We start from the raw sequence: 24,824 nt of genomic DNA, 5'->3' as shown, positions 1-24,824 counted from the left end.
TATTGTTACTTGATCAAATTATTTTAGATTGATCCAAATGTCAGAGGTAATTTCAAAACAGTTGAAATGATAGGCTTCCAAAGAGAACTGCATTTTCTGTTTAATAAAAAACAATATATTTTCTAAATAAATATAGTTAATAGTTACACTAAAAACAAAAAAAAGATGTTACTACTGTAAAATGGATAATTTTACAGCACCAATAAATATATTAATGTGAAAATATACTAAAAATGTGTCTGTACATGATACAACAAACAAAAAAGCATTTCTGACACTGACATACAAATAGAATGTTTGTTTTTTTCATAAAAGGGCAGAGCATCATCTCCTTCTACTGCTCCTGGTTCCCCACTATACCAAGTCATGTTCTGGCCTAAACTGGGCTGGCCAGAGTCTCAGTCTCTCACTGTGGAGTTTGCCCAAGATGACCAAGGTCAGTGAGACGCCCTCAGTCCTCCTCATGACGTGTCTTCGGGCACTCAAGTGCAAAAACATGTGTCCCGACTCAAGCTTAAAACTGCAACGTTGGCTGTGCGTCTTTTCACAAACATGTTTGTGGCAGGGTTTGTTTGTAACAAAATCAAGACACATGCTACCAGCCCCTCTAGCCCCAAAAAACATACAGTATCTAATTTTCAGGAATGTTGAAGTTTTATCTTTCTGTTCTTTTTCCCCTTCTTTTAAAAAAAAGAAATACGTCTACAGTTTTCAATGTTTTCCATGGCCAAACAGATTGGTGATAACATTGCCAGGTGAAGAAGTAATATCAATATCAACCATAACACTGTATATAAATATATAAATTAAATGCACAGAAAACTGAAAATATTCTAGCATTATAAATTAGATGTAGTGTACTAGACAAAGGGATATTAGGTAAGTATATACAGATCGTTATTTTTATCCATAATGGACTATTCTTTCATGTGTGTGTGCAATTATATCTTTGGAAAACAAATGAAGGCATTAAACAAAGCAAATAGAGATCATTGATTTTGACAGTGGTGAGTTGAATGCCACTGTTCCTTGGCGGAAGATGGAATCAAGTTCAGTATTCTCTCGTCTCCATATATACCTACATTTAATATCCCTTTAGAAGTATTGTCACACCGAGTCCTATCTGGTGTTAGTCGATACGGTGGTGACAAAAACTTAACCCCATAGAGGAAATAGTTATGCCTTCTGACAGTTCTCCAGACCTTCAGAGGTCTGAGGAGAAACATGCTCCCGTTGCACCTCGCAGTGAAGTTATGGTCACAATTTCGCTTCGTTTTTATATAGATATATTTAAGATACTCATATCCACAGCAGACCAACATCCAGTGAAGTGTTACATAAAATAAAATGTATTCTGACAAAAACTCTCAGTCCTATCCACGCGAAGGCCCAAACACCCTGGAAACTAAACATTTGCCCCATTCACACGCCAGACAGTGGCGCATTCGTTCACTTTATAATGTCTCATTTTTTATAGCAGCAATACACATTGTCATTGTCCTTTTAGAATATATATATCTTAGAAATATACAACGGCATGTTGTTATCTCAGTCTCTCTCCATCGTTCACTCTTGCTCGTTCTTTCTTGCGTTGTCATTTTCTGTCCATCCAGGGAATGCGTCCTCAGGTTTCAAAGTGCTGTGCCAAGAAAATATTCCTTCATTTTCATTGTCCCCCTCTCCCTCTCCTCATCTCATCTCCTTGGTTTGTCACATCTGTGGATGACAAGACATGACAGACAGTAGGTTAGAAAATGGGCAACAAATCCTCCTCCCAGCAGGGGTGTAGCCTTGAGCCAATCACATCACCGCAAATGTGGAAAACTCCTGCAGCCCCTCCCTCTTCCTCCTCTGACCCATGACCAATTGGAATCATGTCGCTGGTCACCCCACTCATGTGTGGCTCTCTAAATCCAGCACACTGTGTGGGGGGCCCCTAAGGTTCAAAGGTCAGGGATGTATATAGTAGTGTCAAGGGAGGTCATCAACACAAAGCCTTGTGGGAGTTTCACCGGAAGCAGTCAGATCTCCATTGGGCCACTGACTGAATACAGACGTTATTTGCAACCAATGGAGATGGAGTTTTAATCCCCGATTAGTAATTGAGTTTAGGGCTTCGCGTCGTAGGAGTTATGAGTAGGACCATTAGAAACGAGCAGCATGGACACCAGCTCTACATTCACTCAATTAAGAGCCTGTTGGGTTCACGGTTACGAACCAAGGGAAACACTTTCCCTTTGAGTGTTAGTGTCATGCATGAGTTAGTTTCGTCTTGAGTCCTGTACTGTGCTGACTTATAAACATGTCTGTCCATTTGTGTGATCAAGACTGGTCGAAGTTAAAAACAACAATGGACGCTAAAATTCCCCTCCTACGCAGGTGGTTATATATATCCATGTAGTGATGGGAAAGAGATAAGGAGACTATGTTGGGAGATGATAAGTAGGATGATAAGTGTGGGTCAGAATAAATGGGCATTACTACAGACTGACCAAATATGGTGCGGACTGTCTCACACACATAAAACCTAACCCCCTACACACATCTTGCTTGGTGCTAGAATTTAGTATATATAATATAGATACTGCATTAATATAAAGGGAATCTAAAGCGAGAAACGGGCTGTTTTTTGTGTATTGTCTAGTTTAAGTGTCTACCATGCAAAGGGAATACACTACACTAGCTAGCTATAATATACTACCTTTATAGAACACACGATAATAGAGTCACAGTTCTAACATCAAGGATGATGTTAAGAAGAGTATCAGAATATTACGCACGACAACAGACAATACAAACACACTTACAAGCAAACATAGTCCCACACAATTCTCTATACAAACAAAAACATATTCTATAAGCAAGTGAGAAGCATGCATTTCTCAGCAGGAGAAAGAAAATCAAGCAAGTGACAGAAGTGCAAACAGGTGGATGGATGTAGATGAATGGAGTATAGATCAAGTCACGATGTTTATCATAATATTTCGTAAACAAACCTGCAAGTTCTTTCGTTTAACTGAAGTTGTCTGGACTTGCAGTCTAATTGTGTGAATTTGCAGGAACATTTACAGGTGAGAGGGTCCTGCACAAACAAGCGCTTTCTTCTCTCTGAGCAAGGCTCACAGTGGCTGCAAGGGAAGCAAAAAGGGAGAGAGAGAGAGGTCTAAGCTATAGAGCGTATCCAGCTATAGAGCCCCCGCCCCAACACACCAACATTGGACAAACATTTGAGCAACATTAGCTCAATACTTCTGCAGCCGCTGGGTGGTGTGAAAGTTGTTTGAGGTTGTGGAGCATTGTGATCGGGTTAGAAAGAGAGCACATGTAGACTTTTCTACACACATGGGCCTCATCATGCTTGCATACACTCACACACTCTTTCATTCATCCTCTCTAATGGCATGACAAGCACATGTGTGATTGGGTCTATGAAAAGCAACATTGAATGAGAACATTTGCACTTATACACACATGATCCTGTATACACACACACACACACACACACACACACACACACACACACACACACACACACACACACACACACACACACACACACACACACACACACACACACACACACACACACACACACACACACACACACACACACACACACAATACAGGTGCAGGTGATAAGGTAAAGTCCACAGCAGAAACAAAGAACACATAGCATTTGCTTCCCGATCCATCCAATGACATGCTCACAAGGGAGCAGCCATCTTTAAAAACCTATTCCTCCCAAAAATCTGCCTATATTTCCCACTACAATTACCCTACAGACATGCTCACATGATTGCCACAAATTAATGGGATGTTAGGATGACATTAGAATGATGGCTTGGCTGAGTAAGCGCAGGCTCGGGCACAATGTAAGGATTATAAAATACAGATCAAAGACAATCTAATCGTATTATTTTCACAAGCCTAGTTTAAAGTCAAAGTAGATGCCGTCGCTGGTGCTTAAAGATGCAGTATCTTTTATCGAGGTGAACATGTGAGACAAAACAAGGACAGAGACAGGGGAGTGCTGTGATGCATCAGACGAGATGAAGCTACGCTTTGTCTCAGACAACTCAGTTGGCCGTATTTCTACTAGCTACGTGAGGTCAGATCACGCCTGCGTCACGTTCAAGACCTTCCCGTCTAAAAGCATGAACAAAGCAACCCAAAGCAGCCCTTTTCGGGGGTACCAATCAAGGTGACAATAACTCTAATCAAACATAAACTGAGCCAAGCCTGTCTGTACTTAAAGTAACCAAACCAATTGACACTATTGTGGTAGAAATTTAAGACAATAGTGTTGGTTCATCCACCTATCTGCTAAAACAAAAGGCAACAGAGAAACAGAGAACAAACTCCTAGCAGCATGTAGACTCAACATGGCATCGACCCTGCTGCCATGGATTAGTGAGGGGTGGTAGACAGCCAAGCTTCATACAGACATCATCATTACCTGACAGTTCTCACTCACGTCAACTTCACATTACTGCCCTCGCCATGGACTTAAGTGGTGCATACGCCAGACAAAAAAAAAGGTTTCTTTAAAAAAATGGAGCCTCCTCATTCCAAACAAAAAGAGGTTTGCATTTTACAAGATCCAAACAAGTTCCTCCAAAATCAAGCCAACCATCAAGAGAGACATAGTGCCCATGTGCAGACACGCCACAGAAGAGGCGCTGGCATAGGCCTCAGACCTCATCGTGCCAGTGTCTCTCTCTTTCTTTCTCTTTCTCTTTCTCTTTTGGTCATTGCCCCTAGAAAATAGAGAACAGGGCAAAAGAGAAAAGACACCTAAGTGGAGGCAGGGACAATCATACAGAGTTCAATCAATAGAGGTTAGGCCAAAGAGGAGACAATCAATCAAGTCGGGCATCTCCCTTCTAATCTAACAGTGGGATCGATCCCTGTTTGAACGCGTGTGTGTGTATGTGTGTGTGTGTCTCAATGTAAATGCGTGTGTCAATGTAAATACATCCACTGTTGCCTTTGTAAATCAGTCTATGCATATCAAGAGTTCTATTTTCGGCTGGCATTAAGGCAGTACTACTGTGAAATGCGCTTTAGTTTGCAATTTCGTCATGTAAAAACTAGCGCACTTGCATTTTCCGGCCCTAACGCCAGGTTCGAAAATGTACCCGTTTTATATCAGCACGCTTGCGCCAAGATGGGAGGGGTGGAAATATTTTAGGCGTGTCCTTAAAAACATGATCCAAAGTGCTAATTTCAGGCAGCGCTGGTAGGGATATTTAAGACCAACCAAAAGCTGGTTTTAGCGGTAACGCAGTTGGTTATGGCATGAATGTTGACAGAGGAAACTCAGTGATGCACACTGCCAATATGCGCATGGAACAAGAGTAGCCTAATGTTCCTGTATACTTTGTATATAGAAACATTTTAAAAAACATTTTGTTTTATTTGGTTAAAAATCAAGTATAGCCCCCCTCCTCTCAATGAAGGCTTTTTTTAGTCCTGCCCAATGCAATCGTGAAGTAGTCAAGACTGTCGATAAAGGGTTTGGCTCCTGAGACAACCTGGAAATAAATCTTAATCACCAAAACTTTATTAAAATATAACGTTTGAAAGGAGTAAAACAGTGAGCTGACATTCCCTTGTTATCTATGCATTGTATGTAGGCCCACATTATTTTAGCCATGCAGGTCCAATTTTGGATGTGTGTAAACCCTTCTCCATGATGTGTCATGCCCATCATGAAACGAGAGATGAGAACCTCATTGAATACCGATGAACCTCGTATTTAGAAGTTATCTGTAACCTATAACAATTGCCTGTTTTCTGTTTCATATGTTCAAAACCCAAGCCCTTTCTTAAGCCTACTATAACGAAGGCTGGTTCAATAGCAATATGTTTCTTTTTATCCTGCAGATTTTATGATATCATTAACATTAATAACATTAAAAGAAAAACAAGCATTCTAATAAGATTGCTTGTTTTGTTTAGAATTTGATTATAACTATTCGTTCTCTTTGTAGGCCAAATCCATAATGAATTTAATATTGCTTATTGACAATGTTTGGCATGTCCGTGCTCTGCTAAAATGCAATTTACAGTAGGCCTAGCCCCTAAATGTGAATGCTATTAAGCCATACAATTACTTAGAACAATGTGGACTGCAAATGGGTTAAAGTTAACATATTTAGCAAAGATAGGTCTTCATTTGTTATTTCGTTTCTGTAAGCCATTTAAGCCACTAAACCTATAGCGCTACATCCTGCGCTTATATTTACCATTGCGTTAGGTTTGTTAAAATAGAGCCCCAAGTATGTGTCTAGAGCAGTGGTTCCCAAATTTTTTATAGTCCCGTACCCTTTCAAACATTCTACCTCCAGCTGCGTACCCCCTCTAGCACCAGTTGCCATCATTGTAAGCCTGCCACACACACGCTATACGATTCATTTATTAAACATAAGAATGAGTGTGAGTTGTCGTCACAACCCGGCTCGTAGGAAGTGACAAAGAGCTAGCTGGGCTAACAATAAATGTAGAATTACTGATGCTAGCATTGGATGTGCTCGTGGAAGCAGAACAACTTGTGTCGTCGACAGGTGTAGTACTGCTGGTTATACCAGTAGAGCTGGTATGTGTCTCTATGGACGCGGGCCATACTTTTTAAAAAACATTTATACATTTTCGAGCAAATGGAATGAGCAGCAGCTACGTTTGGCTACATACGGACCGTTAGTGGAATTCCCATGAGAGAGTAACGGTTAATGTGATTAGATGTTCATTATTTGACTAGGCTACATGTATTTGACATTGTGTTGTTATTTCGCTGAACACTAGATGGTTTCATTTTATTTTTGGCAGTGAAACGAGGCTACTCAGGCAAGAAAAAAAACCTTAGCCAAATGTATAGCCCCGTTGGAAAATATAAATGGACTGTTTGAAAGTGTGAAGAATAATACAAATAAAATAATAATCATTTATTTATTAAACAAATGTAATCTTTGTCGTGCCCCCGACGGCATTGCACGTGTACCCCAGTTTGGGAATACCTGGTCTTTAGTATTATGTACAGTATGCATTTGAGTGAATGACTGAGGGTATGTCTGAGCTCATGAATGGCCTGTCTTTTCCCTGCACCCCACCCTGGCCTGGCTAGGGTGAGCTGTCTGCCTACGTGCTGGGTGGCAGGCAGAGGTGTGTGTGGCACAGCGCGGGGACAAGGCTCAGCTCAGCCTCATGACAAATGGATTTGATTTAGCCCTCTCAGGTAGCTAACATGATCCCATCTCTCCTCCACTGATCCATGGGGCTTTAACCCTGCGTGGTTCTTATCCAGTTAAAACAAGGGACGTCCTCTGACGTGCCAGCTGCAACTGAGGTGGCTAAAGACATGCACCACACACACATCTCACACACACACACCCCTGCATCAACACTGACAGTCAGTCTGTTTCCCTCCCTCCACACTGCCTGTAACTAACCACGTCCACTGCGTCTCCGTCTCCAGGCTCATCCACTATTTACAACTTTAAAAAAAAAAATGGGTGAACTGAATGACACCTGTTGCAATGATTACAGTGTGGAAGTAGCCACGAGGGCCGAGGGTCAGGCATGAGCAACTGGAGCTAAGAAGAAGGCTGCTGGGCAGCCCGGCCAGTCGCGGGTGGTCTGGCGCTAGCTAACTACCTCAACCCAACTGTTACAGCCACACAGTAAAGCACTCAACCAACCGAAAATAAAACAAACAGACCCTGGGAGGACGACAAACTGAAACAAACCCCGTAAAAAAGAGCTTATCAGCACCAGTAAAGATAGAGAAGAGAGGCTGTTTTTCCCACAAGGTGTGCTGCTAGTCCTCTAACTCCCAAAAGGTGTGAAGGGAACATGGAGAACTAGGCCTCTACCTCCCCTCCTTCGCTATGTTAAAAAGAGAGAGACAGGGCTATGTGGTGTGGTGTAGGAGCCTATGAGGTGCTGATAATCCCAATCACTTGTAGAAGGCAACCTAACACTTCCTCTCACCACCCTTTAAAATGATCGACTCAGTCCTATCAGCAGGAGCAGGGCAGCTGCTGACTTCTCAGTGCAGCAGGGGTAAAAGATACTGTAGCTTCACCATTACTATTAGCATTAGCATTAGTGCTACCCCACATTGTTGCTGGTACCACAGTGTCCAGCTGGCTTCTTCTCATCTGCATGTTGCCAATCAAAATGGGGAATACTGAATACATGAATACTTATTGGTTCGGGAGGATTAGGTCCCAGCCCTCTGTGTTAAGTTAAAGTGTCTGTGGGAACGGGTTGATGATTGGTTGGGAAACTGGTCAATCAAAATATTCAGATATTTTGGGGCTGGCAGATAGAGTTGTTTTGACAGTTTGAATATCAGAGTGGAAGCCAAACTGAACACAGACAGCTCCCTCCCCTCGTCCCACAAATAACTCAACAATAACAACGCAAAACATGTACTTACTTTTCTTTCTTTGCCTTAACTTCTGGCTTTGGTCTGAAATTAAGAGGAAAATAGAAAACAAAACCTTTAGCTTTATATTTATATTTAGCTTTTTATTAAAGGCCCAGTGCAGTCAAAAACATGATTTCCTATGTTTTATATATATTTCCACACTATGAGGTTGGAACAATACTGTAAAATTGTAAAAAATTATGATAATGCCCTTTTAGTGTAAGAGCTGTTTGAAAAGACCGGCTGAAATGTCAGCCTGTTTTGGTGGGATGGAGTTTTGGCCTAAATAATTAGTTAATAGACCAATAAGAAAGAGATTTACAAATCTCTCTGCCAAAAATAGCTAGTTTTCAGTTTTCAACTCCCTACTCAGAACACTCCCAAACAGTAATAGCAAAATAAGAAGCTATTTTTGTTTCTTTTTGAACATTTAAATTGAAAACAATCACAGTAAGGTACTTAATTATTCCCCAGAAATGATTTGATATTGAGATAAAAACAGCTGCATTGGACCTTTAACCAGTAAGCAAAACAGTGAAGCATGAAATCATTATAGACCTGAGAAAAGATTCTTACCTGCATTCACACTTTCGATGTTCTGTGAAACTTAACTGAAAATTATGCTGCGATACTCTCTGTTTCACTTGTATTACCTGTAGAGAAACATAAGATATGAAACATTAAAATTCACATTGAAAAAGTGTCAATCCACCCAAACCAAATTCCTCTGCCGCAACATTACTACCTCAGAGATTCTTAGTGAGTGATTGCTCTGACCATTGACATAGTGGCCACAGTCTGACTACTAGCTGACTACTAGTAGCTAACCGGTCGGTGAAGATAGGCCGACACCATATCCAGGTATGTGCTGTATCACATTCCTATAGCTTATTCCTTTCCACCCTAGGCTCATGCCAACAGTAAGTCCTAACTCCTGACTGTAGCCAAGAGAGACTTCAACCACATAAACAGGGGCGTAAACAGGGTGTGCAAGGGTAAACAAAATAGCTGACATGCCAGGCCCCTGCTGCTTCACTTTTTCCATGGGACAGAGAGAAAAGCAAAGCATGAGAGAGAGAGAGAGAGAGAGAGACCTAGATAACCAGTGAGAAGAGGAATGGAAGAGAGAAAGGACACCGAGAGATACGGAAGAGAGAGGGGGTTGTAAGTGATAGGAGAGAGATGGAATGAGAGTGAGAGGGGAGAGAGAGGGTTGAACAAATCCCCTGTTCACCGGTCCCGGCGAGAATTGGAGTTGGTGCTTACCTCCATGGTAACATTTTTTGTTTCCGTGGGGACACACTCGAGCGCCTCGTCGTTGCAGCATCCGGCGCAGCGCATGAGCACCACGCACGAGGGGATGTAGGTGTGCTCAATCTCATCTGGATACTCCTGGAAGATGTCCACCAGCATCTCCCGTGTCCGACACATGCTCTTGTTATACACGTCCATGAACGGGACCACTGCAGGAGGAAGAGCAGAGGGAGAACATCAGTACTGCTTCCTTCTCATCCTCACTGTGCCATAGATAACTGTCAGTAACAGTAAGATTCCTTGAGGAGAAGACAGCAACATCAGTGGCAACCCTACCACAAAACTGCTATACTGTAGAGTACAGCACATCCAACCTCTCCACATTGTAAAACTCTCCAATGCATTCTCTTTCATCCTTCTTTCCTCCCTCATTCCCCAGTTATGTGCCCTTTTCTCCTTTATCCTAACTCTCCATGCCTCCTCTATTTCCTATTTCCCTGTCATCCCCCCCCATCTGCTCTGGTTCCGCTTGGCAGTGGAAGAGAGTACTTGTGTGCCTTTGTGGTCGTCAAAAGGTACAGGCATTTGTTTCCTGAGTGGTTCCCATTACTAAAGCCAGCTTAGCAGATAAACAAAGCCACATATATATGGCTTCAGATGCAACAAAGAAGACTATTGTGCTGACAAGGATCTTAATGTCCCCCAGCAAAACAAAACAAAATCATGTCAAACCTGCGCATGTGCTCACAGCTGTCTAAAGCCCACCTAGGGCTGGGCGATATGGCCAAAATATTATATCACGCTATTTTTAAAAAAAATGGACGGTATTTTTAGTTTTTGATAATAGTAAAAGTTTAACATTTGCTTTATGAGTAGTGAGTGATCCTAGGGTGGCAACACATACATTCTAAGTGATTTCAATGGGTCTTTCTCCTTTGTTATTGTTTTATACTGTTCAATTCAACTTCAACCAAAACAAATTTCAGCACTTTTATAATTTCTGCATTTCCTGCACTCAGTTGTAGTGGTGGAGAAAGTACCCAATTGTCATACTTGAGTAAAAGCTTTGATACCTTAATAGAAAATGACTCAAGTAAAAGTCACCCAGTAGAATACTACTTGAGTAAAAGTCTAAAAGTATTTGGTTTTAAATATACCTGTGTATCAAAAGTAAATGTAATTGATAAAATCTATTTAAGTATCAAAAGTAAGAGTATAAATAATTTCAAACTCCTTATATTAAGCAAAACAGATGGCACCATGTTCTTGTTTTTTTAATTTACAGATAGCCAGGGGCACTCCAAAACTGTTGGAATCATGGAAATAGAATGACTGTTCTAATTCTATAGTTAGAATATAATAGTTGGCACTTTGAATACAGTGTTGTTTGAGATGACAATGAATTAAAATGCCAGGGAGGAGTTATTGTGACAGGGTAGGAACTAAAGTGTTGATAAGTGTTTCCTAGGGGACCCTATAAGCTGGCTACATTGCATGTTTTCTCTTAGCTACTTCATGTAGCTAATATATTCCTCTTTGATTTAGAAGATACTGTTGCACAAACAACATGCTGATTTAGATCTACACCATCACTGGTATTATCAGGCTGTATTAGCTAGCTACGTTTGCTCTTACTCGGTACATTTATCAGCTAGCTATTAGCATTAGCGGCTAACAATTAGCATCTCACAAGATTTAGCGCAACTTGTGAAGAAAAGACAAACTAGCTGTTTGCTGATGTTCGAAACACAAACTAATAGAGTCATTATAGAACGCTAGTGGATTTATATTAAGAAGCAAAGTGAAAACAGCATTGTTATCATCAACGGTGCTGCATTGACAATGCAGACTTAACGCAAGTGTCTCGTGGTTGATTAACCTCAAATGCGCTCCTTGAGTGACAGGGGGCGTGTCTAGGTCTGTGTGGAAAGTGGCCCGGAGAGAGATGACTCAACAATTTTTTTTTTTTAAGTAGCAAGTAAACTATATAAATTGACATTACACATAGCATATCACATTTAACAAACCAAACATTCAAATACCGGTATAGAAGGTAAAGTAAAAACCCAAACCGGTTCCTGCATCAATACTGGTATATCATCAAATAAGGTATACAGCCCAGCCCTAAACCACCACACATTCAAACCCACACACAGGGACAATTACAACGCATCCACACGTTTAAGCTACATGATCTGAACTCACTCACACGCCATATACATACAACCCAAAAATCCTCAGATGCTGACTAACCCTACCTTTCTCCATCCGAGAATAATCCCCCACCCTCCAACCTATGGACTGGTTTCCCAGTGACCCCGTCCCCCTCCTGACCCCCAGGTCATCCGAGCAGCCCATGACCTCAGGCTGTGCGGTGCCAGGGTTCACCTTTGACATGTGACCCCCGGCAGCCCACCCCTTAACCAGTCGGCCTGGTTAGTAACGTCCTAATGCTACAACAACATCCTGAAACACCACTGCCTGCCATAGCTGGCTGTTACTCCTTCTCAAACCATGCACCGCTGCTAGCCCCTGGATGACCTGCCTGGTCAGCAGATGCAGTGTCCACTACCTCCTTTTATCCCTCCCAGCACCTGCTCTCAGAGGAGAAGCCCAGGCCCAGGCCAGCATGTAGGCCTGTGGGGGGGGGGGGGGGGGGGCTGTCTGTCTTTCTCGCTGCCATAGTCTACAGCCCAAGGTCACCAGCCCAACACATCTCCCTGTGCTGTTCTGGCTCTGCGGAGCCCCACAGTCTCCCTCTGCACAGCTGCTGCTTCACACTCTGTCTAGCAGCGTTCTAGTACCTAGGCAACATTTGTTTTAATGTGATTGTGTGAGTATGTGTGTGTGTGTAAGCCCATTAGAGCAAGCTTGACGTCTTAGCCTGTCATGCACATTTATTCCATGGTAGGCTATGTATCACGTTTTAAAAAGGCAATGCAGTTTTGCCTCCCTGAATTATGTATATATAATTCCCATAATGTAATTGCATGCACAATCATTTTTGGTATGTCATTAAGCCATGCATCAATGTATGGAATTAGCTTATTACACAGCAAGACTCCAATACATTCTATTTAGGTGACAAGTAATATAGCCTCTTCTGACCAAATTCACAAGCAACCACCACAGACACAACCACATATAATGACAACTCCCCTTCATAGAAAATATCGAGGGAAATCTGAGGGAAAAGCAGACATGTCAAGAATATGTATATTAGAATGAATGCAATATGCTGTGGTGCCAGATACACCCTTGTTATATCGATTACATATCCTATAGGATATATCTAAACCCATGCGTAAATCTGTGTGTTTTTTTTTTTTTTTTTTTTTTTTTTTGGGGGTGGATCAGCTTAATATTGCGGAAAGAATGTTGCTTCCAATGTAATTGTCTGCATCATTTCCAATCCCCCATATTTTTTGGGGTAAATATATATATCCATACACGCATGCATACATATATACATATATACATACACATACCTATATAGACATACATACTTTTTTAAAGAATATACCTTTATTATTATTCCCCGCAACCCTACCACCGCTCCCCCAATTGGAGTAAACTAATAAACACTTCTGCTTTTACCTTCAATTTATACATCTTATACCTATTTTACAGACACAGACTACTTTATAATAGTTCTCTCTTGTTTGTTCTTAGTCCTTCCTCTATTTCTGTTGTCCATCCAATTTTATTTCCACTTGTAACTGTGCTATTTCACAAAAGCTCCGCACCTATACACATTTCACAGATCCCGTATGCCCTACATTGTTTATCTTGTTATTAGTCCCACCCTTCAGTTCCACTCAACCCTTCCCATCTATCTTCCAACATCATCCATTTCGGATTTTTATTTGCCATATATTTTTCAACTGTGCTGTGATGCTTCACAAAAGATTTGAACCTTCCTATTCTCATAGCTTCTACAGATTGTAAATTAAAAATAAACATTTTTGCTAAAATAATTATTATATTATTGATTGATTGACTATGGCTTTTCAAATCCCCCAGTATTGCTATCTGTAGCGTTAGTTCTAGGCAAATGTTGCAATTCTTCAGCCATTCCTGGACCTGTGACCAAAAACGAGCTACATATGGACAATACCAAAATAAATGGTCTAATGACTCTGCCTCCTCACAGCAGAATCTACAGAGCTGGGAAGATTGTATACCCCATATATATAACATTCTATTAGTTGCAAGAATTTTGTACAATAATTTAAATTGAAAAATTCGAAGTTTTGAATCCGGCGTTGTTTTGCGTATCAATTCATAAACCATGTGCCATGGAATGGGTACATCGAACATCTCTTCCCAACTATTTTGCAATTTATATGGCACAGCTGTCAGTTTTTTGGTCCTTAAATGAAATTGGTATATGTTTTTATTTATCACACTTTTCTTTAACCATTTATGTTCTTTAATACAGGGCCGACATACAAGTTCCTTACTTTTTTCCCCTTCTACTTGCCTCTTCCATTTTTGTGGTAATGCTGCAATTAATTGGTTGTAATTTTGGGTAGAGCAGACATTTCCATATGTCTGTGTGAGCTGCATGTGTGACATAACTCCACCAGTCCTATTTATGATATCATTCACAAAAATTATACCTTTTTTAAACATTTCTTCGATAAATACAGTTTTTTTATCAATTACTATATTTGAATTTAACCACAATATTTGTTGTACTATTTGTTCCGTCCTTTCAGGTGGATTAAACTGAAATTGCAACCAACTTTCTAAGGCTTGTTTAAAAAATAAGGATATTTTGGAGATTATTTCCTTTTCAAACAACCGAAAGTGAGCAGGTGTAATCTGAATAAAGGGAAAAAGGCCCTTCTTGAACATAGGATGAGACATTCGTACCAATTTACTAGAGAACCAGTTTGGATTTAAGTATAACTTTTGTATGACTGATGCCTTTAGTGAGAGGTCTAATGCTTTAATATTTAATAATTTCTGCCCTCCGAATTCATATTCGTTATATAAATAGGCCCTTTTAATTTTATCTGGCTTGCCGTTCCAAATAAAATGGAATATTTTTTGTTCATATAATTTAAAAAGCAGGTCACTAGGTGTAGGCAAAACCATAAGCAAATAGGTAAACTGTGATATGACTAAAGAGTTAATCAGGGTGATTTTTCCACAAATAGACAAGTATTTTCCTTTCCATGGTAGCAAGATCTTATCTATTTTTGCTAACTTTCTATAAAAATTTATTGGAGTGAGATCATTTCTTTCTTTTGGGATTTTTATACCGAGTATGTCCACATCTCCGTCAGACCATTTAATTGGTAAACTACATGGCAATATAAAATGTGTATTTTTTAGTGATCCAATACGTAATATGGTACATTTATCATAATTTGGTTTTAATCCAGAGAGGATAGCAAAGGTATCTAGATCCTCTATGAGGCCGTGGAGAGACTCTAGTTGTGGTTTTAAAAGAAAACATGAATCATCAGCGTACAATGACACCTTAGTTTTTAAGCCACGGATTTCTAATCCATTAATATTAATGTTTGATCTAATTTTAACAGCTAACATTTCGATGGCAATAATAAATAGATATGCCGATAGTGGACAACCTTGTTTTACTCCTCTAGATAGTTTAAAACTTTCTGAGATGTAGCCATTATTTACTATTTTACACCTAGGGTTACTATACATAATTTTAACCCATTTTATAAGAGATTCCCCAAAATTGAAATATTCTAGGCATTTATATATAAACTCCAGTCGTACTTTATCAAAAGCCTTTTCAAAATCAGCTATGAAAACCAGACCTGGTGTCCCCGATATTTCATAGTGTTCTATTGTTTCCAGTACTTGCCTTATATTATCTCCAATGTATCGTCCATGTAAAAAACCTGTCTGATTAGGATGAATAATATCTGACAAAACTTTTTTTATTCTATGCGCCAAGCATTTTGCTAGGATTTTTGCATCGCAACACTGAAGTGTAAGAGGTCTCCAATTTTTTAATTGGACTGGATCTTTATATATACCACTTGGGTCCTGTTTCAGTAATAACGATATCAGACCTTCTTGTTGCGTGTCTGATAATCTACCATTTATATAGGAGTGGTTAAAACAAGCTAATAATGGTCCTTTGAGTATATCAAAAAAAGTTTTGTATACTTCCACTGGTATGCCATCCAGCCCTGGAGTTTTCCCATCCTTAAAGGCCCCAATTGCATCAAGCAGTTCCTCCTCTGTAATTTGGCCTTCACATGAGTCTTTCTGTACAGATGTTAATTTTACATTATTAATAGGAAAAAAATCCATACAATTAGTTTCAGTTAGTGGAGATGGAGGAGCCTGAAACGAAAACATATTCTTAAAGTACTTTACTTCCTCTTTCAAAATATCATTTGGTGAATCATGCGTGACTCCATCATTTGTAACAAGTTTTAATACATTTTTTTTGGTAGCATTTCTATATTGAAGATTGAAAAAGAATTTGGTGCATTTTTCCCCATATTCCATCCAGTTCGCTTTATTTTTATAATGTATTACACTGGATCTTTCTTGAATAAGTTCCTCCATTTCTTTTTGTTTTTCCTCTAACTTATTCTGTGCCTCTATGGTACCGTTTTTATTGCTATCTAACTGTACTGTTAGTCCTTCAATTTCCTTTGTTAATATGGACTCTTTTGATCTAAATTCCCTTTGTTTTATAGATGAGTACTGAATTGCATGGCCTCTAAAGGCACACTTAAAAGTGTCCCATACAATAAGGGGATCTGCTGTACCTATGTTATGTCTGAAAAAGTCAGTTATAAAATCTTCTGTCCTAGTTCTAAACAATTTATCATCTAGTAGACTTTGATTAAATTTCCAATATCCTCGCCCACGTGGAAATTCTGTAAGAGAAATATATATGCCAATTATGTGATGATCCGACCGCATTCTGTCCCCTATCAACACTTTTTTAACTTTTGGTGCCAGAGAGAATGGTATAAGAAAGTAGTCAAGACGACTAGCTTGATTCAGCCTCCGCCATGTATATCTCACTAAATCAGGGTATTTAAGTCTCCATATATCCACTAATTCCAATATATCCATGACATTCATGATTTCCTTAAGTGCCTGAGGGTGATAGTTTGTAGTGTGATTTCCTTTCCGGTCTATAGAGGTATTTAAGACCGTATTAAAATCTCCCACTATAATAATAGAGTCTAGTGTTGCTTGTAGAGTTGATAAATTCTTATATATATTTTCAAAGAAGCTTGGATCATCATTATTCGGACCGTATAGGTTAACAAGCCATATTTGTTTATTGTCCAATAACATATTTAAAATAATCCATCTACCTTGAGGATCTGTTTGGACAATTTGCACATTTGGATCAAAATTATTGTTAATTAAAACCATCACCCCTTTTGAATTTCTTTGCCCATGGGAGAAATATATTTTGCCCCCCCAGTTCTTTTTCCACAAAACTTCATCTAAAACTGTTGAATGGGTTTCCTGTAAACAATAGATATTATAATCCTTCTCTTTTAGCCAGGTAAATACTGATCGTCTTTTCTTATTATCTGCTAAGCCATTACAATTGTAACTGGCTATACTTATTTCACCACTTACCATAATGAGACACACCTTTCATTCTTTTAATCAGAATATATTTTTGTAAACGTACTATTAAAAAGTAACATAATGATTGAGTGTCTATATAGTTGTACCATGATATTTGCATTTCTACTAAGTAAACCTCCAATTGGTCCCTACTATTCCACCCGCTAAAAGGCCTCATCTCGAGATGGCTTGTCATCCCAATGCCCGGTAGACCACCCTCGACCCCCTGTATCCCATAGCCCTGAACCGACTGGGATCCATTCTTTGAAAAGAGCATACAGTGCCATTTACCGAATTGAAGAAGATCAATTACCATATGCATTTCCATTGCCCTCACCTCGATTTGTATTATATATATCTGTGGATCATCCTCTATTGTCCCTAACATCTTTTACTTCTTCCTTCGCAACAGTTGTGGGATACACACATACACCCACACACACTCAGCCCTTACCCCCACACAACCATAAGCTCACTTTCTCAACAATTGCACCATCCCAGAGCCCAACTCAAGATGGGTCATGATTTACAAATGCACTTGCAGTTGCAGCTGCATGAGAAGGCCTGCAAGACCGCACAAAAAATTAGCAAAAATTGAGAGATTTATTTACCATTGTCATATCCTAGATAATGGAGGTCAAATGTACACCTTATTCCTGAAACACCCACAATACGGCCACCCGTCATGACCATGTCCCCACGCATCTCCATGCAGTCCGACTTTGATTTTGTGCCGCCAGGGCCACAATAATATACCCCCTCTCTGAATGTCCGAGTGTGACCCCCTCCCCATGGGTTACTGCAGCTAGTGTTGCCAGCACTGCCACTGCCTGGGTGGGGGCACCCCACCGGAATCCCCACCGGCTAGGTACAAGGTCGTCAAGGTTCTCATTAGCAGCTTTGAGAATTTCCTTGTATATTATGCTCTCCCTTATTGGGGCTTTGGCTTTGCAGGACCAACCCTGCCAAGCAGGCTCAGAATCTTGAGGGGGCAGTGCTGCTCTTGGTCTCTGACCTCATTTTAGCTGCATACAGACCGCTTACAGCGGGCACATAAAACAGTTAGGGACTTCTCCTTAGTATCTGGGTCATTCAGGTGGGTGTCTAGGGTATAGTGCCATGGACCGTACCATTAAAATAGGATAATAAATAATTAGATATAATTTATAAAAAAATAAATAAAAAATGTAGTTCTCCATGATAGGACAATAAATAAATAAGACGTATAATTCATTATAAAAGTATATCCATCATCTGAACAACATTGAAAGCCCTCTCATACCCGGCTCACAGCAATACATTGGCTCTGGGATATGCAACCATTTCATTACTCACTCACTCAACTTTCCAAACATAACAAATAAAATAAAAAATAAACACAAACCATACCATCCACACATACTGTGCCTTCTGTTTACTTAGTTTTTATCTTCACTATGTTGAATTAGTGCTTGTGTGTTCAATTAGTTATATGTGAAGATTTATAGAAAAGCTATATTTTTTATTGTATTGTTACAATCAGTAACCGGGCTTGAATTGTGTTTATTTCCCTCGTCTATGAGAACTTTGTAATTTTTAAAATAACCATGGAGTAGTCTTTGTGTCTCTGAACAACTGGTTATCAATATATAGTTTATCAACGACGAGAGCTACTCGTTTCGCTTTTAATCTATTTTCTTTGAAAATTGGATACAGAACTTTGCGCCGTTCTGCAATTTCCTTCGGAAACTGATCATTCATGCCAATTTTGGTCCCAGCAAGTCTTTTACCCAGGCTTTTAACCATTATTTTATCTTTAAATGAAGCAAATTTGGCAACGATTGGGCGTTCGTACCTCTGCCCTCTCTGTCCGAAGCGGTGAACGCGTTCAAGTTGGATTTTGTCGATAACTTCGCGTGGAATCTGAAGCGCTGTAAGGAGGAACTCTCTAACTATAGATTCAGGAACTTCTCCTTCTTTTTCTTGGATACCTGTAAGTACCAAATTCTCTCTCATGGATCTAGTTTGTATGTCTAGTAAGGTTTCCTTCAGAACGGTGTTCTCCTTTTTAATTCCATTCATTTCGGTTTCAATCTTATTGACTGTCCCTTTTAGCGCGTGTGTTTGCTTCTCCAATGTCGCAGCTTTTTCATCACTCATCTCTAGGCTTGCCTTCAACTCTTTTATATCCTTACTAACTAATTCAAGTATACCCAGTTTGTCATTTATTGATTTTAACAGATCGGTTTCGACCTTTACCATTCCGGGTGGTGAGAATATTAAATCATCAGTGTCTGTAGAAGAGTCACGTTTTCGTTTTGTAATCGGTTCCCCTGTCTTACTCTCCGTCATGTTTGGTTGTTGCCTGTTTTCGTAATATTTGTCGATAAATGTCTCTAGTTTTAGGATTTGTTTTGTGTTATTGTCCAGATTGAAGGTTATCACTCACCAGATTAAGTAGTGCTAATATTTTAGTCTAATTTAGCAGATATTTCGAATATTATGTTTTATCTTGAGGTGCTCTACATAAATCCCTTCAGTCCGCCATTACCCTTACGTTACCTTTACGTCATACGTCACTCTCTCTCGCTGTCTGTGTGAGTGTTTGTAAATGGTATGCATGTGGAGTATTTCCATTCGCCTCACCCTTTGCTCATTAAACATTGGTCACAAAACCTTTCTATGCTCTACAATAGTAATTTGAATGACAGTCATACTTTGAATGACTGTACCTTTCCATAGTTGGAAATATACTATTAAGTCTATTTGTTCTGTCTCCACAAATCTAAATATTATATTTTTTATTTACAAATTCAAATTCTGTGTTTGACTATTCTCTAAAAGGTTATTTTAAAAACACTAATAGGAGAAATAAACCGTGTCGTTTTAATCAACACCTTGCTTTGTGTATGGGTATGTGAATCATAGATGGGGAGTGCTGGGCTGGACAGAGTTTGCTATACTCTCATTAAACTGAAACTCCTTTAGAAGCCTCAGGAAGCTAATCAACACGACAAGGTCCTCAGCCCTGGGGCTGTCCTCGCTATGTATCCCGTCTCATGTGAGAAAGAAAGAAGAAAAGACAACAACGAACAAGGTGAGGGAAGTTGGAGACGCCAGAAACCCTGGAAACTATGTGGAGTGCCTCCACTAAAGCAGTGTTTGAGAGAGAGAGCAGTGACCCATCGCTGTGATGGCGGAATACTGGTACAATGTTATAGTGAATGGGGAACATGCATGCTTCTACTGGGGCACAAAGGGATGTAGTTGGTGCAGGGGAGATGAGATTTAGAGGATATGGATATTCTGTCTCTGTGTGTATTTTGAGATTGAGTGTGTCTTAGTGAGAGTATGTTTTGAGGGGAAGTATTGTTAACATGCGGGACTGTGTGTGTGAGAACTGAAGCGAGAGAGGGTGGAGGTTCTCTGTATCTCGCTTTCTCTCTGTGTGCGTGCGTGCGTGTGAAATGAAGGTCAAAAGCCGCTCACAGGTGTCAGAGAAGAGGAATGGAGTCACTGCCCTTGTGCTGAGAATAACAAACAACCACAATTCAATTTCCGTGTTTTCTCTGCTGAGGACCAGTCCCTGACGTATCACAGTGAGTAACCTGTCTGTGTCCACTATTGACTAACATGGCTAGCCTTGAACACAGCTAACAAGTGAAACACACTCTGTCACTGTCAATAAACAAACATAACCATGCATACATGCTTTGTCCAATATAAATGATACAATCTGACCATGTGTTTACCATGTTCCCAAATCACAAGAGAAAGAAAAAGGCAAAATAAAACATGAATTCAGCAGTGGCCTTGAATTCATGCAGTAACCTTGTCTGTTAATATATAGAAGACTATTTGGATCAGACACACTTTTATGGTAATTCCAAAGTCCCAAGTACAGCCTTTCACTCAGGGACTGACCACTAAGACTTCAATATAGTACAATTCGGTCCTATATGATACTCATAGGTACTCTCACTGATAGAGAGGGAGCATTGACACAATGTAAAGATTTTGTTATGACAATAGCCATGTGCAAAAGCCATGTGCAACAGCCAATTTGTCAAAAACGAATTTTCATTGAAGGCATAAACTTGAAAAAGTCTGCTCTGGGAAAATTCAGATTCAGAATATGTCCACTAGGTGGCTATACACACACCAAATCCCCCAATAAAGGTAAACACTGAGAATAAACTTCTACAATATTGCACTTGTAATACATTTGTACATTCGGCACTTACCATCATTTTTACTCTTCTCCCCGTTCTTGGGTATGTGGGCTGTCTGTAAAAATGCAAACATTTAAGCCATTAGAGCAAGCTCAATGTTTTATCCTATGTCATGCACATTTTTTCTATGGTAGGCTATGCATCACGTTTTAAAAAGGCATGGCAGTTTTGCCACCCTGAATTATGTATATATAATTTCCATAATGTAATTGCATGCACAGTCATTTTGGTATGTCATTAAGCCATGCATCAATGTATGGCATTAGCTTATTATACAGCAAGACTCCAATACATTCCCCCTTTATTATGACAGCTAGCCTACTTCATTGAATATTTTCCCGCCTATGGGCAAGTGAAGAGAGAAAATGGCATCACAGCAGCGCTTCAGTCACGTTATCACCTGACGTTGACTGTTGCAATAGCTCTTCAATATTGCGTGAGAAAGAAGCCGATTTAATTTTATAGATGAAAGACAGTGAGCTGGGTTGCCCATTGTTAGCGTTTACTGGTTGTACTGATTACCATAAACATTTGAGTGAATGTTTTAATGAACAAGGCCTAAGTTTAATAGAAACGGGATATTATTAGCCTTGAGTACGGAGTGAAATACATGTTGACACTTTATACCCTCTGCGACCAGCTAGCCTATTCGGTTAGGGGCCAACAGGTTTGCACTATCCTTGCGCTCTCAAGAGACAGGTCGTCTGGACTTTGCTTTTCATTACAGTAGACTAGTCTACAAATGAGAGCAAATACATTGCCAATATTGGAATCAACCCACTGGACACACACATCAATTCAACCTCTATTCCACGTTGGTTCAACCAGTGTGTGCCCAGTGGGAATAGTGACATTATGTTGTCGTGATTTTATTACAAAGGAATCCAATTGAATTATGTCGTTGTCGTGATTTTGGATTATGCTAGTGTAATGATGCAACTCATTTCCCTTTTACATCACTCAAAATTCCGATTTAGCCTATCCTACTATTTTGTTGACATTAATGCCAGGTGCATTGTGCATTTTCAAAAGTTATAATATAATAGCCTAATAATAATAGAAAATACAGCGTTAATTGGATAGGCCTATGACACTTTTTCCTAAAAGGACCAAAATGTATGTCAAACGTCAGGATTAACAATTCAACATTTACATAAAACCTCTCTTTAGGCCTATGATTCACAGAAAGTGAATACATTATAAGTGACCTACGGACCTAGCAGCAAGTGACGAGATTGAGCGACAAGGGCGATCACCTCATTAATGAAACATGAACAGCATTATATTCCTAATTCATCTGACGCATCTGATCCCCCTCCGATTTAAATATAATTCTCACCTTAACTGCATACAAATGAAGCTGAAGCAGCGCTGCAAATAATAATTGTACAAAACTGCCAATGTTCATGATTGTAATTCCGAAGGTGAGTTGGACAGTTGTACTAAAATTTCAGCTGTCGTTTGGATCAGACACAATAATAAAGAAAAAACAGGGGAAAAAATGCAACAATTTCTTGATAACCTTGGTTATAGTAAAAATCTAATCCATCCAAACATGGCAGATGTGCCACCTGAGAGGAATCCTTTTTAATTTTTTTGTATTGCAACCGCCTCTAAGGAATCTCAGAGAATAGCCCCAAAGAAAGGTAACATCCAAAATGCGTCGGTCATCCGGAGACTCTTCCAAGATTTCTATTCTACATCCACATTAGAAACCCCATAATGGACTGAACATCTCCGTCCTATTATCTGCTCACCAGGATGACAACTTTCACCAACTTCTGAATGCAACTTTACGCATTGCCTTCACCGTGTGAAAGCGGCGGCTGAGTTATTACAAATTGATCAGAGTAGTGTGAGCGTTTGCCGGTGCAAAGTGATCCGTTAGCAATCCTCCTTGAAACGGTCTCCCTTTCCTTGTCTTGATTTTTAAAATGTATTTTACTATGACTTTGTTTCTCTTCAAGGTTAGGACGTCCAGGCGCAGAATAGGGAGATCTTGTCATACACCTCCGTTTCTCGCTCGTGTAGCGCGTTTACTGTTCTATGATCATGAGCTATTGCCTTTAGCAATCGGACGTGTCTACAGTAGGATGATGCTTGCGCTCATTGGCTAGATCACCAATGTGGGCGGTACTGGTTGGCAGGCGAGGGGTGGTGGGCGCGCTCCCATAAAACATTTAACTGTGATGTTCACATGGTGCGAATTGGTGAGTGTTTAAGTGACAACTTTGACTCAAAATATAATACATGACACGTTTAAAATGGTAAGTATTAAATGTCCAATAGTTAGTTGTGTTGTTGGTGCCTTTCATGGTCTCTTTTTGCCTTTCTGGCTACAATGAATCATTCAAAAGCTGCAAATAATAGTTTAGCGATAGCCTTTACCATTTTGTGGAAATATTATAATTTACATACTTTTTATTTTGCAACCAAAGGTGTTTGTATGTTATAAGTATTGGCAAGTGAGACAGTTACCATAAATAATGTGAAAATACCCAATTAGAATCAGGCTAGGCCAGGACTAGTGCAGGAATCGCTTTTGCACCTAAAGTTAACTTCCATCGCTTAGAGGTGGTGCACACATATTTTTAGTTCATCAGTTAAACAGAGATTGTAGCCTATATTGGACATTCGAGATGCCTGGATCTCTAAAAGGATACAGAGTACAGTATGTGAGAATATTCTGGAGAGGAATATATTCTGGAGTGGAGAGGAACTTGCAATGGCCTGGGCTGTATAGTGTTTTGCTTTTGTTATATGACACACATGATGCCGAGTTCAGGAATCATAAAGGGCTCATTCCATAGCCTCATTATCATAGCATAGTTGCAAGAAATTGTCCTTATTAGAATGTAAGTCAAACCTTAATAGGGGGACTGCATGAGTCTGTATGGATGTGATATCACACACACACACACACACACGCGAGATACAGAGAACCTCCACACTCTCTCGCTTCAGTTCTCACACACACAGTCCCACATCTCACCAATACTGCCCCTCAAAACATACTCTCACTAAGACACACTCAATCTCAAAATGCGCACAGAGACAGAATATCCATATCCTCTAAATCCCATCTCCCCTGCACCAACTACATCCCTTTGTGCCCCAGTAGAAGCATGCATGTTCACCATTCACTATAAAATTGTACCAGAATTCCGCCATCACAGCGATGGGTCACTGCTCTCTCTCTCAAACACTGCTTTAGTGGAGGCACTCCACATAGTTTCCATGGTTTCTGGCGTCTCCAACTTCCCTCACCTCATTCGTTGTTATTTTTTCTCCTTTCTTTCTCACATGAGACGGGATCCATAGCGAGGACAGCCCCA

General features: G+C 39.9%; 1 protein-coding gene across 1 annotated transcript; it reads right to left on the bottom strand.

The window, feature by feature from the left end:
* Positions 1 to 80: 80 nt before the first annotated feature.
* On the bottom strand, positions 81 to 23,534 carry LOC120048255 (vascular endothelial growth factor A-A). Its single transcript, XM_038994090.1, has 7 exons — positions 22,829 to 23,534; positions 21,502 to 21,544; positions 9,698 to 9,894; positions 9,008 to 9,084; positions 8,441 to 8,473; positions 2,997 to 3,128; positions 81 to 1,716 (listed from the first exon to the last, which is right to left on the bottom strand). Exons 1-7 carry the CDS (start codon positions 22,895 to 22,897, stop codon positions 1,695 to 1,697), a joined length of 573 nt encoding a protein of 190 aa, XP_038850018.1. The 5' UTR covers positions 22,898 to 23,534; the 3' UTR covers positions 81 to 1,694.
* Positions 23,535 to 24,824: the final 1,290 nt, after the last annotated feature.

The sequence above is a fragment of the Salvelinus namaycush genome, chromosome 5, assembly GCF_016432855.1.
Source record: "Salvelinus namaycush isolate Seneca chromosome 5, SaNama_1.0, whole genome shotgun sequence".
Taxonomy (NCBI): Eukaryota; Metazoa; Chordata; class Actinopteri; order Salmoniformes; family Salmonidae; genus Salvelinus; species Salvelinus namaycush.
Note: the sequence above shows the minus strand (reverse complement) of the source record. Positions and strands in the feature narration are given on the sequence as shown.